This window comes from Arvicanthis niloticus, chromosome 2 (genome assembly GCF_011762505.2).
Source record: "Arvicanthis niloticus isolate mArvNil1 chromosome 2, mArvNil1.pat.X, whole genome shotgun sequence".
Taxonomy (NCBI): domain Eukaryota; kingdom Metazoa; phylum Chordata; class Mammalia; order Rodentia; family Muridae; genus Arvicanthis; species Arvicanthis niloticus.
The window spans coordinates 3,024,226-3,037,146 of NC_047659.1; the positions used below are offsets into that span (position 1 = coordinate 3,024,226).

The 12,921-nt window shown below is 43.2% G+C and overlaps 1 protein-coding gene and 1 pseudogene across 1 annotated transcript; both read right to left on the reverse strand.

Moving 5' to 3' along the window:
- On the reverse strand, positions 1 to 8,722 carry LOC143441128 (disks large homolog 5-like). The gene is made up of 5 exons (XM_076928228.1): positions 8,535 to 8,722; positions 7,541 to 7,703; positions 6,233 to 6,364; positions 5,360 to 5,546; positions 1 to 775 (listed from the first exon to the last, which is right to left on the reverse strand). The coding sequence occupies exons 1-5, from the start codon at positions 8,650 to 8,652 to the stop codon at positions 770 to 772; spliced, it is 606 nt and encodes a 201-aa protein (XP_076784343.1). The 5' UTR covers positions 8,653 to 8,722; the 3' UTR covers positions 1 to 769.
- A 2,332-nt stretch (positions 8,723 to 11,054) lies between these two features.
- On the reverse strand, positions 11,055 to 12,112 carry LOC117702631 (ribosome biogenesis regulatory protein homolog; annotated as a pseudogene).
- Positions 12,113 to 12,921: the final 809 nt, after the last annotated feature.

The window sequence follows — 12,921 nt, forward strand, 5'->3', positions numbered from 1 at the left end:
CCATGTTTACTGATTTCTTTTATACTCATTTATTGAATATTTTTATTTCTTGGGATGTATTAGAGAAATACACTTGTGTTTCTACTTTATTCAAGTTAATCATCCACATGGTAGTACATTTTTAAATAGCGAAATTTATAACAACAAAGTTACAGCATGAATACATTTTTCATCATGAAGTTGAGATCCACAGATTTTGACACACTATCCATATCAAAAGCACAATTTTCTGTGTAGCTGTGACTGGCTGGGAACTAATAATGAGGCCTAAGCCACATGCTACTTGAAGAGGTCCATTCCTGCCTGATACTTGCAGTGTTAGAAGACAGACAACCACACATGAATACAGAAGGTCTCATGAGGGAAAAATTAGTGATTACATTTTTATCCATGAAAATACATTAAATTTATTCAATACCAACTTAAAGTGGGGGAGTCAATATATATAGTATATAAAATTAGTAAAACAACAAATTAATAACATAACAAAAAATAAATAAACAGCAAAACTTCAAATTAAACAAAGAAACCATATACTCAAAGCAATCAAAATTCTAACCAAATCCAAAACATTATAATTAAACTAAGAAGCATTCTTTAGCTGCAGATTTTACAGCACAGACCTACAGCCTGTTACTGGCCTTGAAAATATTGTCCAAAGGCTGCCAACGATGGTAATAATCTCTTCAACATGTGTTCTCCTTGTGAAGAGTTGTGTCTGAGGGCAATCTTGACCTGGTCTGCCTGTTTGAGCTTCAGGAGGAGTATTTCAGACCTAGGGGAAGAAGAGACAAAGGCTTGTTGGGGACCTGCCATGTCAGCTATCCAGCAAACACCAGCTTTATTGAGCAGGACAATCCAGTATGACCTTTCAGCCTAAGATCATTCCCAGTATCCCCAAAGGAGAAGAGCCACAGAGCACCTGGGCCTGGGACTTTTCTCATATTTAAAAAATGGCTTGAAAGTTAACAGTGAACTACACACTGTGCTGGAGCTAAAATAAAACACCACATTTCTCCAATGGTCCATATATATTATACTGAAAATTAACTGTGTAGCAATTCTAAATCAAACACTATACAGAGGCCTTCTAGGGAACCTAGCCACCATTGAAGTGAAGGCTCTTATGATATCTGGAGTGCAGGAACCTACCTGGTTCTACTTGTGAACCCCTCCATCTGTGAATCCCCAGAGAAACCATCTCACAGGAAATCCATGCTCACTGAAGAGATACTATAATCAGCAAGAGTGTGCTGCATGCAAATCTTCCCAAGGGAAAGCCTTGAACTTTAAAACAAATATTCATGAAGGACAAAGGATACCCCTGCTATATTTATAGTTACTGCAGTATTATTTGTGGGGTGACTTAAGGGACAATAGGCTCAGGTCATACCAGAGAGCTCAGAAGTGAAGAAAGAGTACATAATCGACACAAACTCTGTGGATCACAAGAATGATCATGGACAGGATTTCTTTTAAACTGGATCAGAACAATATTCTGAGCTGCTCCTAGGTGACTGAGGCAGAGAATCATGTGGAAGGCCTGAGACCCAAAAATACAGTTATACAGGTATAGGAAATCTTCTTGGCTCCTGCTATCTCATCCTAGTACCTCATATCTCAGAGACAGCAAAATGTTCCTGCATTGTTTGAGCACAGCAATGGACACACACACACACACACACACACACACACACACAAACTAACACATACATAGACACACACACAATCACACCCTTAGACAGACACACACATTCCTGAACACACAAAAGCACATGTTCATACATACAGTTTCAGGAACATTTTGACTTTCCCTGTTCATGTTAATATAAGAGATCATCCAGGACACTATAAAGCCATAAGAAATAAACACTTGAATTGAAAAATCCTGGAGACATATCTCAGCGATTAGGAGCACTGATTTGTCTTTTGGAAGTCCTCAGGTCAATTCCCCAAAACCGCAAGGTACCCTACAAACCATCTTAGTAAAATTAGATGCCCTCTTCTTGTGTGTCTGATGAGAGAGACAGTGTACTCACAAACATAATCTGAGTAAATTTAAAAAAAGAAAAGAAAAAAAGAAAAAAATCCTTGAATGGGACATGAACATTGTAGTCATAGCCTATAAACAGCTCAATAAAATAAATGCTTTTCCCTAATAAACAAAGGATGGAAATATGGAGTTTTGGCCTGGTATGCAAGCCTGCTTAGGCAGTTCCCAAGGCTCTGCACAGTCGGCTTGGTTCCCAGCAAAGGCACATGGGATCAGGGTGGACAAGCCAGTTCCTGCCTCTGGCTCCCTGTTTCTCAGGGACTCTAAAGTTAGCAGCATCTTCCAATAGGCCCTCCATTTTCCACAGCCTGTGTGGCTTTGTAACCAAAGCTATGAGCCCAGACAACTAGGAAATCTCTGTAACCAGGATGAAAAGTGAGACCTTTTTTCAGTTAAGGAGATTCTGTCAGGGATATTTTGTGGAAAATAAGTCTGAGTACTTCAAGACCAAAAGGTGGTATGTATGATCACCCTAGGCAATAGTTCATGGAAGGGCTGGATTACAGTATACTTGTTCACTCCTTGACTGAAGAACATCTGGATAGTTTCTACTTCAGGGCAGCTCTGTGGAGTACCACTACAACCATGATTTGCCCTAATTTCTCTGTGAACAACTACTTCTTGTTCTGATCTCACTGGGTAAATGGGGAGTACAGAAACTGTACAGTTTCTGAAGAGTTGGACATGGCTTCTCACAGGGCTGCCACATTTTATACCATCAGCCATGTCTGAAGTTCCTCTTTTCTTCCAGCCCTCCTTGAGGATGATTTTAACTCAAACCAAATCACTTTTGAATGACAGCCTTTACAGAGTGCTACAGACAGAACACAGGGTGAGTGCTTTAGACTACCAGGAGCCTAAGGGGCTGTCTGAGGCAGCCCTGTTCTAGCACCTCATCATATGTATGGGCCTTCTGCTTGATGCAGATGCAACACCAAGCAACTCAGTGTTTCACAGAGTTATACCCAGGACAAACTCCAAGGCCAAAGTTAACTGAGTCAAGCTTAGGCAAAGTTGGAAAAAATGGTAGGAGGTAATGAGGAAAACGAACTAGGATGCTGAGAAGATGCAATGAGCCACCTGACCTTCCAGCAGGCAGTCACTATCCACCAAGAGCAGAGAGGTGGACAAAGACTCATAGCCAGCCTTGTTGACTCTCAGGCCCATGGATTTGACACAGCAGCCTCCTACTCACCTCCATGTACTAAAGTGCTTTTTTTTTCTTATATATGATTTCAATATGGGTAAATAGATTTCCCTCTATAATCAGTTTCAATAGTGATAAATAGATTTCCCACTACCAATGATTGACAATCTTACTTTACACCACTATTTGTCTCCTTTTGTTCTATTGAGCTAGGTGTAGCAGCTTGATGACCTGCTGCTCTGTTTCATGTTTCCCTGATGCAAAGTGAACTGACACTGACACTGTGGTGAGCCCCACACTCCCATCTTAGAACAAGAGGCTGGTGTTTAGGTCCATAAGTTTCCTTTGAATAGGACCACCTTGGGGCCACCTTTTGTCTCATGTGTGCAGCCAGCTGTTGCTGAGCACCCCTTTGTGCCCCATATCCTGCTGTGGTTACAGGAGTTACATGTCTGCTTTGTGGTTGTTCCTCATGTGGGTGGGCCTCCAAACCACAGGCTAGGAAACTGTAATGAATGAAGGAAGGACTGGGAAGTAGAAACTGAAGTCACATGGTAAGATTTCAGAAGGGTGGGCTGGGCTAAATGTGAAATTATTGACTTTTAAGTGTTGGCAACATGGGTTCTGTTTGTTTGATAAAGGGTTGATTAACTCAACTGTGGGTTATGTGGAGCCTAGGTGTCTTGGGTAAGACCCATCCTGGCAAACGAACGCCCTCCTCCTTTCCCTGCTGATTTCAACTGAATGACAAGAAAGCTCATAAGAAAGCACAGTGGGCCAAGTTGTGTATCTGACACGTGGAGCAGACAGCATTAGCTTCTTCTAAGTTAAGAAATTGTTTTCTTAAAACAGCAACAAGAAAACTCAAAACAATGAAACATATAAACATGTTCTTCCTCTCTGTGAGTTATGAAAGCTTGTAGCAGTTACATGAGACAAAGCAATTGGAGGAGCTCTGCCTGGGAGGTGACAGAAGATTCAAAGATGCTGGTAAGACAGCTTAACCAAATCAGAAAGACTGATCAAAACCACATGTAATTAACTGGCCTCTCAACAGGCACATCTATATACATATTGTCACAGACATGTATATGACTCCCCTCTCCCCACACACACATACCAGAAATCATAAGTTAGCAGGAAACAAAAAGGAGACCAAATTGCAGGAGGAACCACTGAATGTAGACTGTAAATATATGATGTTACATGTGAGACCCAGGACTCTGTAATCCATCCCGTGTGGACTAAAAAAAATTAGTAACTTCTGCAGACTAGGTTGAGAGAGTTTGAGAAATCTTTTTCTTGAAGCCTCACATCTCTCACCCCAACCCTCAGCCTGAGAGAAGTCTTTCAAACACCCCTGTTCATCCAGTCAGCTCCTGAATACAAGCTACAGGAAAGAACTCTAGCAACAATGACAGAAACCAGGACTGATCTGTCAGGCTCTGTCAGTATGAACCAAGGTCTAGGCTCAGTTAGGAGACCATCTTGCAATGCAGGGTTGAGGAAGAGAAAAGACACAAGACCTCTCCCCCCACCTTTTTTTCTTGAATAATTTTTGTTAGATACTTTATTACATTTCAGACGTTATCCCCATTCTTCATCTTCCCCACCCAGAAACCCCCTATCCCACCTCCCTCCTCCTCCTTCAATGAGGATGTAGCACCACTGAGCCCGCCATACACCTACATGCACTTGAATTCCCCCCTACACTGGGGCATCTAGCCTTCATGGGACCAAGGACCTCCTCTCCCACCTACTTCTGAAAAGGACATCCTCCCCTACATATGCAGCTGGAGCCATGGGCCCAAAGCAAACTACCTACAGGCCCTGACTTCATCACTCAATGTTCTGTGCTACTGCAAAGGAGGCAGCCACATAGAACCCCTCTAGTACAATGGCATGTAGGTGTGTAATGTGTGTTCACCCCATCTATCTTGATGAACTTCAGCTTGTAGTTGATCAGGAGGGTGTGCTTGCCAATCATCCAGTTTTTGAGACAGCCTAACTCCACAGAAAGTCTTGTAAATGATCACAGAACAACTGGATAAGAATTAGGAGAGTGCCTGGACAAGGTGGAGGATGGTTATCTGGGCTTGACATTGTTTATGGTTAGACATGAGGGCAACCTGCTCCTAAGCATCCTCCATGCATCTTACCTGTTGGATATGCTTGGAAAATTTGTCATAGATCTTCATGCTGGCCTCCACACATAGCCTCCTTGTTTCCTTAGAACACACTTTCAGTGTAATCTGCTCCTTAAGCAGCTGCCTGTTTTCATTCCAGAGCATTTTTACTTCACTCTTCATATGAAGAGATTCTGTCAGGAGGTGACAGTTCCTGATGCTGAACCACAAAGAAGAAATGGTGATTATTCCCAGGCACCATCCATCTTCCTCCCACTTCTCCAAGTACCATCCCTTCTCATCATGGGCCCTGATCCCCAGACAGCCCCAGACTACAGACCAGAGTAGCCATGGGACCTCACATATAGGAAAGTCAAATCCAGAAGAAAGCAACATTCCAAAAGACTGAAGGTACTTCTGAAATCCCTGACACCAACAGGGACTCATGTATCTCCCAGAAGAGGACATGGGACCCATGACTGCATATATGTCTTTGGTATTAGAGAACCACCTCTAGGTAGAGACAAGGCAAAGCTTCTCTAGGAGAAGAGAGAAGACCCAACAGGTACACATCTTTCTATGTGTCTCATGCAAACCAGATCTGTAAATGTGTTTTCACTGCCCCAGAGACTCAAGGTTGATTGATGTCTCCATCAAGGTGCACATCTTTTCTATTTAGAGGATACTGACTTGGGAAGGACAATGATTGGAGGGGCTCACAGACTCATCACACATGATCAAAATGATTTCAAGAGATCACAATCCCAGAGCCTTTCTTTGGGGGAGGAAGCTTCCTGTTGAGAGGCAAACAGTATAGAACCAGAGTCCTCACTTTGTTTTAAAGAAAATGATGGGCAGACACATTCTGTGCCTAGTGCTGGGGAAACAACAGTGTGAGTCACTCACCTGTAAAGTTGATTATTTTTAGTCAACTCCTGGCACTTATACAAGGCCTCACTGATCTGCTGTGGAATGTTTTTGAGATCGCGAGTCACCTGGTCGTGTTGCATCTCCAGCATGATCGTCTCAAAGTTGAACCTGTGGAAGGGTGTGGCCCAAGGAGCAAATAATCCCTGAACTAAGGATTTAAAGTTTACATCAATTCAAGTTGAATCGTGAACTACCCCAGCCCATATATGCCACAACCTAATGCCTTTGTACTGGGTCCTCTTGGTGCTTATTAAACTTGTTACACTTGATCTGGGCACAGTAGAGCTAGGGAACTAAAAAATGGGAGCTGACCTGCTTTGGCTCCATGAGTGGTCTTGAAGGAATAGATTAGGTCTCCAAGAACTTTCCAGGAGCCTATGCCAGAGTCCTGAGTCCAAATTAAACCTGTGAGGACACTTCTTCACCTTGTAGACAAGGTTTTCTCAATCCTTGGTTCTAGCACTACATAAATTCCACACTTCAGTATTTACAGGGAAAAGGGTTTACTGCCTATATCCGGATTTTCTAATGCCCATCAGAGGTGCTCACAGAGATTATGTGCTCTGATGCTACAAGTGACCCTCCATGGCCTCATCACTATCATTACCTAAAAAGTCAGTCAGGTAAAGTCTCCAGCCCCATCACACTACACAGACTCCCTGGATCTTAAGTGGAATACACACACACAGACATACATACACACACATACAAACATACATACATACACACACACACACACACACACACACACACACATACACACATACACTATCGCAATGCCAAATACATACAGTGATGTGACATTATCTCAGTGTAAACTGAACAGAATTTGAAAAAAGCAGTGATGACTTGCCAGAAATCCAGTCACAATGAGGGGCAGCATATAGAACCAGGTCCTCCCAGTTGTTAACAGGACTAAATGGACCCAAAGCAACTCCAGAAAATTACAAAAATGATTCACCATAAACACACAGCAGCTAGCATCTCCCACAAAGCAATACCAGTCCAGGCATCTTAAAATGCATGATAAGAGCTCACACACTAATACTGCTATTTCCTGAATGATTCATGCCACAGGCTATAGTTTTCTTTTGGAGGAATCAAAAGAGCTTGTGACCCCATCTCACTCCTGTCTGAACTTCAAGTTCTGTGTTGAATATTCAATAGCAAAATGCATTTTAACATGAAGACAGCCTGGAGTTGTAGCCTCCTGTGATAAGTTGAAATCTAGGGTAAACAGAGAGGGCCCAAGATAGTCAACTGAGAACTGGGCATAATGATTACCTCTTGTTCAAATCCTTGACATTATAATGTGCCAGGATTCCCCGGAGTTCGTCTCTCTCATTACTCATTCTTTCGAGGTCCCTTTTGAGCTTCTCCAACCTCTTCATTCTCTGCTCCTGCTCACTGATGGTGTAGGCTTGGGAGGACTCTTTCCCAACAGACCCTTCAGGTAGAGAAACACAAGGAAACTTGTAGGGAAAATACGACAGGAAAAGGAGAAACCATACTTACTCCCACAGAGAAGCCTGAGGAAGAGGGAATTCAAGAGACACAGTGAATTCCTGAAAGAGCAGGAAAGCTATCTTCAAGCTGGACTCCTCACCTATGTCCCTGCTCCCAACCAACATCACTAAACATATGGCTCAGTCTCTACTGCAGTCCTACTAACCCTGAAGTGCTTAAGCTTTCCCAGTCAAGAAGAAATTGAGGGCATTGTCAGTTTATATCTGAAGACGTAGTCTGTACTTCTTAGCACAAAAAAAATTGACCATAAACACCAGCACCAAACATCTCCCACAAGCCAACACCTATCCTTGCTTCTTAAATGCATGATGAGAAACCACACACTCCTACACTTATCCCAGACTGTAATTCAGCCCACATCATGTGTGTTTGAGACCAGAGTCTCTGAGACCTTGATACTTGACAAGGGGATTATCCCTCTCTGTTCTTGGCATCACATATTCATGTAACCTACAGGAATCTATTGAGGATGAAATGCTTCAGCACTCTATCCTGAGAGCAAGGCTTTGTTATTCTCACAGAACTTTCTCCTGGCATGCTTTGCCACTCAGCAGGAAATTCAGATCTCTCAGCAAAGCAACTGAAGGCTTGTCAGTTCCTGGATCTCTGCGAAAGTAATCATCAGAAATTCTGGACTCTGGGTCTGCCATTGAGAAACGTTGAGGCTCCAGATGCTAAGCCCTTCTCCTGTAAGGACCTGCTCAAGCGCCCCTCCTCCAGGAAGCTTCCCCATGCACTGCCCAGGACTCACTGTGTCTTCCCCAGGGCCATCTCCTTCTTCCTGCTTTACAGAATGCCTTCTGCCTAGGTCTGGTCTCTAGTTGTATTGTATTGTCCCTATGAAACAGCCTGAGCAGCATGGACAACATGACTGCTTGTGAACCCAGAGGCTCTGAAGGAATACCCCACAGGCAGTTGGTGTCTCCACAACACTGGTGACATCACAGAAGATTCTCGGGTTCTCCTGGATACAAGAGATTGTTCCAGGAAGTGACTACTGATGATGTCACTGGAAACTGCCATGGCATACCTGCTGACCAGCTTGCCCCACATTGACCAGTTTCTGAGGTGCCCTTTCCTGGAGTCTCTCTTTTGACTCAGAGGATACACCTTGGCAACTTTTCCTTCAAAGCTAGAGATTTCTCTCTGCTTCATTACAAGGCAAGCACTTTGGACGGGAGAGTTTGTTAGGGCCTTGGCATGAGCAGCTCATCTTTGTTGGTACCTAAAGGTCTAGGGTCCTTGCTTGAGGGAGATTCTTCTCCATGATAAATCTACCCTTAGGCACCATTCATGTACCACAGTCCAGTTCCCCAGGGTGTCCTGGTTCCCAGAGGCAACAATGGTTCTCCTGCACCTTTAATTGTATGAAAGTTGGATTATATCTAATTATTGTGCACATGCCTTGAGAGGAGACATTGTTTCAATATATTCAGACATGTGTTTCCACAATCCCATTTTTGCAATGTAAACTCCCTTGCTCATGGCAATATAAGAAGGAGTTCAGGTCCAAGGGAATATCCAATTGTAAAGTTTATGTCTCTTCTTCAGAAGATAAAACCCCACTTTCTCCCTTTCTCCATTACAACCAGACATAGTAGGCATCTTGAACAAAGGTCAACAGGGACATTGGATTGCTGCTCTGTAGTTACATTAGCCATCACTTCTCCAATATCTACCTTTCTGAGTTCCAGTGAGAACTCAAGAGTTCACTGAGATCCAGTGAAACCTCCATTTAAATGTGTCCAGTAGTTCAGGAAGGACTGTGTTTGGCACTGTTATCTGTGGCTTCTGCCTTCTGAATCTATGGTACAATGTGACCTAACCTCTCAGGTGTAAGAGTGAAAAAATCATGTAAGTCCTTTCCAAATTGTTTGTGTTGTCCTGGGCTACTTCCTTCAGCCAGGTAGTATCACTATGACAATGATCAAAGGTGGCAATTCTGCAGAGAAACAGCAGGGGATTTATTAGGTAAAATGAAAAGGATTTGGAATAATAGTCAATCCTAGTATAGAAATGAATTTCATTATGTGCTTGTGGTTTTATGAGAACAGCAGGAATAGCAGGGTGATTTCAATCAATGAAAGTATGAATTTCATTGTATAGTCTTACTCTTTGCATATATATATATATATATATATATATATATATATATATATATAAATTTTGCAAAGATAAGTTTATTAAGACCAAAATTAAAACAATGAAACAGGGAAAAACATCCAGGACAGAAATAAACATGAAGTCTTCTGCTGGGTGTGGCTGCTCCTCTCTAACCTCAGCCTTGGCTCCATACTGAATTCCAGACCAGCACTTGCTAAACTCAAGCCAATTAAACAAAAGCCATCAGTTACAAACAAAATGACAACCATTTTCTTGAGTTAATTACCATTACAAGGTTAATTACCATTACTTAGTGTGGTTCTAATATATCACTTAAAGCAATTCACTGGCCAAATGCACAACCTGAACCAACATCAAAAAGCAATATACTTTTAATATTAATAGTTAGTGGCAAAGTTTTTCTAATACAAGGGTTCTTTTTATTATTTATTTACTTTTTATTTATTTATTTATTGTTTTTTTTTTTTCTGAGAAAGGGTTTCTCTGGCTGTCCTGGAACTCACTCTGTAGTCCAGGCTGGCCTCGAACTCAGAAATCAGCCTACCTCTGCCTCCCAGTGCTAGGATTAAAGGCATGGGCTACCACTGCCCACGGAGAGGTCTTTTTATAACCATTGTAACTACTTTGTTTTTCTCAAGCACACTCCGTACTGGTACCCAGGTTACTGACTTCACATACAACCCCTACCAACAGTAAAAGTTAAAAGCAACATCAGGTTAAAACATACCTTTACAATACTTGTAAATCACAGGTGGATGTAATTTTCCCCCATCCTCCTTTGCTTTGATAAATATATAAGCTTTGTTACAAAAATAATGCAAAAATGTTGAAACCAATCTACTATAACTCAGAAATCTGAACAACTCTTACCCAGTATCCAAAGTCAAGATAAAAAAGGCAGGCCTTAACTTACTCCTGGTTCTGACCATATCATTTCTATAATTCTCACATTCCAAAATACACTAACTGCCAGTCAGCGTCTCCATTACTTCATAGTCCAGCACTGACTCTCTTGGGGAGGCAAACCTGTCACTTCAATGTCAATCTCACTGAGGACAGCAGCCACCTCCTGAGCCAGCCTGCAGCATGCACAACTTAACCTTTAGTACAGTCCTAGCTTTTCAGAACAGGTCCAGAGGGGAGAACACTACTTCCTCCTCTTCCCACTTTGGCGAGGCACTCCTGTCTTCTTGCCCCCTGACTCAGGTGGCCTGGAATGCTTCTTGCCTCCCAGGCTGCCTTTCCTTTTCTCTCACTGACCCAGCAGGCAGGCTGCCCTTTCTCCTGCAGGAAGGTCCTGGCCAGCCCCCTTTTCTCTTGCCTTTCTGGCTCATCTTCCTCCTCTTGGCAGGTTCCTCTTGGACCTCTTCCCTCATCTGCTTGTTGGTGGCCCTTGTCACTTTCAGCTGAGGTTTATTACTGTTCATGATTCGAAGTAGCTCCCACTGGTTCTTTTTCTTGGCTGGGAAGTCCCCAAAGGGGGGCTGAAACTTCCTCTTCTTGCCAGAGGGTCGGGAATTTTCTCCTTTGGGAGGCGCTCCTGGAAGCTTCCCACTGAAGCTCCTCCTTACTCTGGTGTCCCTTAGGGTGCAGCCCAGCTGAGCTGGGCATCTGCATCTTGTGCTCATGGGCCAGGTTCCACAGAAGGTTCATCTCTTTCTTGGCCACGCGTTCTTTCTTGGCCTGAATCCTCTTGGTGAACTGGTCTTCCATGGGGTTGGCGCTCCCAGGCACCTTGATGAGCCATTCCTTAGTGTTATCCTGTGCACGCTTGTAGCCCCAAGGCACCACCACTGGCCACTCACCTCGTCCCACAGGAGGTTGGTCTTCGTTTGGGGACGGATGGGATGCCCTTAAGGCCAGTGGGTGAGGGGCAGGAGCCAGGGCAGCAGCTTCTCACCGGGCAGGTGTGTGGCAGGCTCCAGCAAGCGCAGTACCACTGGTTCTTCCATGTGCTCCATTGTCGGCAGCTGCCAGTAGCTGGTTGATGAGAAGCTGCATGTTGTCCTGTGCCAGGGCCCGCAGCTCAGCCTCCAGCGAGGGCCCAGCCTGGTGCAGCACTGTCTGGGAATTTTGGTCCTAAGCCAGCAAGTTGCCCAGGTCGAATTCCAGCTCTAGCTCCTTGTGCACCTTGATGAGCTGCAGCTTCTCAGCCTCCTCTTGCTCTGCCTTGGCCAGCAGTTCCTCCACTCTCTTGCCATACATGGGTCTTGATGCACACCTGTGTTCCCTCACTTTGGGGCAACAGCAGAATGTGTCCCTACTACAGCGATACCCTCTGTTTTATATTTCTAAAAGAGATGAATTAATGATCAGAAAGTTTAGAAAAAGCTATTTAACTATCTAGTGAACTCCTGCAGACAAAATCTGCTTTCCAACAAATTATACTTCTCTGTCCACCGTGTTTTGTGCCAGTCAGCAATTCATAAAAAGTGTGTTGAACAATTTGTTGTTTCCACAGGGAATAACGAGAAATAAAAAATTTAAAGACTCAAATGAATTCCACAGAGTGTTTCCTATCATGTTCTTTTTGAACCGCTTGCTTATTTAAGTCTTTTCTCATAGCTCCAAGTGTGCTGGAGGAGAAGCTTCCACTGCTGTCAGATGTTCAGGCTCTCCTCCTCATTTCACACAGCATCATCCCCACAGTACCCACAGTTGCCAGTGTCTAAGGATGAGTTCTCTTGTCACCTGACATAAATCATTCTTCTATCCAATATCTTTCTAATCACGCCACCCAGAAAGAAAATGGCACTGTAATTCCTGCATTTTAAAACAGCCTATGTGAACCAGCAAGAAGAGTTTTCTGGCTAAACATTACATTACAGCAAGTAAGAGAGCTAAATGGAAAAATGAAAATAATTTTGTTTTATGGCGTATATGCTTGTGACTTTTAGAATTGCACATTGAATATTTTCAAATGGTAACTGTTTGGCACCAAAAATTCCTGCCACCTTTTAAATGATGTAGCAAGAAACATTGCTATTGATCTAAAGTGAGACAACTGATTCTTT